General features: G+C 28.5%; 1 protein-coding gene across 1 annotated transcript; it reads left to right on the top strand.

The window, feature by feature from the left end:
- Nucleotides 1-284: 284 nt before the first annotated feature.
- On the top strand, nt 285-922 carry EIN_109670 (hypothetical protein; the record flags this gene model as incomplete). The annotated part of the gene is made up of 1 exon (XM_004183242.1): nt 285-922. A coding segment is annotated over one exon (638 nt), but the record flags the coding sequence as incomplete, so codon positions are not given.
- Nucleotides 923-978: the final 56 nt, after the last annotated feature.

The following is a 978-nucleotide window of genomic DNA, read 5'->3' as shown; positions in this document are numbered from 1 at the left end:
TAAAATAACAATTGTTGTTAATTATTTAACATTAATTTAATAAAATGATTGTTTATTTTAAGCCATATAATAATTTGAACAATTATAGTTTTTAAACAACAATTTCAGATGTTAATAATTGTGTTATATTAACACATAGTTTAAAACTCAAGAAGTTATTCTGTCAATTTCATTGTGGTTCAAACGTTGTTAACGATTAACATACATCATTGATTTTTTGTGAGGTTATTTTTCAAATATAAACATATTTAATGAAAATTACAAACAAACTTAAACATTCAAATATGACATTTGACAGTAAACACTTAATCTTTGTTGAAAATGAAGTAGCATTTTCAAATTCATATATCCGAGTATTTTACAAAGGAGTCGACTTTTCATTCTGTTTACAACATCATTGTTGGATACTTAAAAGTGGCGAAAAAGACCACAGTTCTTACTTTAAAGAACATCACCAACAACACCGAAACCCCAGTCAACAAGAAATGGAAAATTACAAAGCTTTTATAACAGCCGACACAAACTCCAAAATATCAAAAATATCACATCCAAGCGACCCATCAATTATGTACACTAAAAATGATATGTGTATTTCATTTGCTAAAGGTCCTTTTGTTAAACAAAGAAATCTATCTTTGTTTAAAATATATGATGATAAACACTTGAGTGAAAACAACGTCAATCAATATGAAACACCAGTGTTTGATTCGGAGTGTCAATCAACACAACAAATACTAAAAACAATAAATGGTGGATTTGACAACGATGAAGATGAAGCTGAATTTGACGAAATTCTGTTAGATGAAATGCTGAGAGCCGAGAGAATTATTGATCAAGAAGAATTAAATGAACACGATGAAGCATCAGAATATGAACAAATGTTGAATGATGATCTTATTGAAGAGATTAAGAATAAGAAATTGTTCGTAGGAGTTCCAGAAAATCCCACAACACCACTTGTTAAAGAATTGGAAGCGT

The sequence above is a fragment of the Entamoeba invadens genome, assembly GCF_000330505.1.
Source record: "Entamoeba invadens IP1 unplaced genomic scaffold scaff_1105074725175, whole genome shotgun sequence".
Lineage (NCBI taxonomy): Eukaryota > Evosea > Mastigamoebida > Endamoebidae > Entamoeba > Entamoeba invadens.
This window is presented reverse-complemented; position numbering and strand designations above follow the sequence as displayed.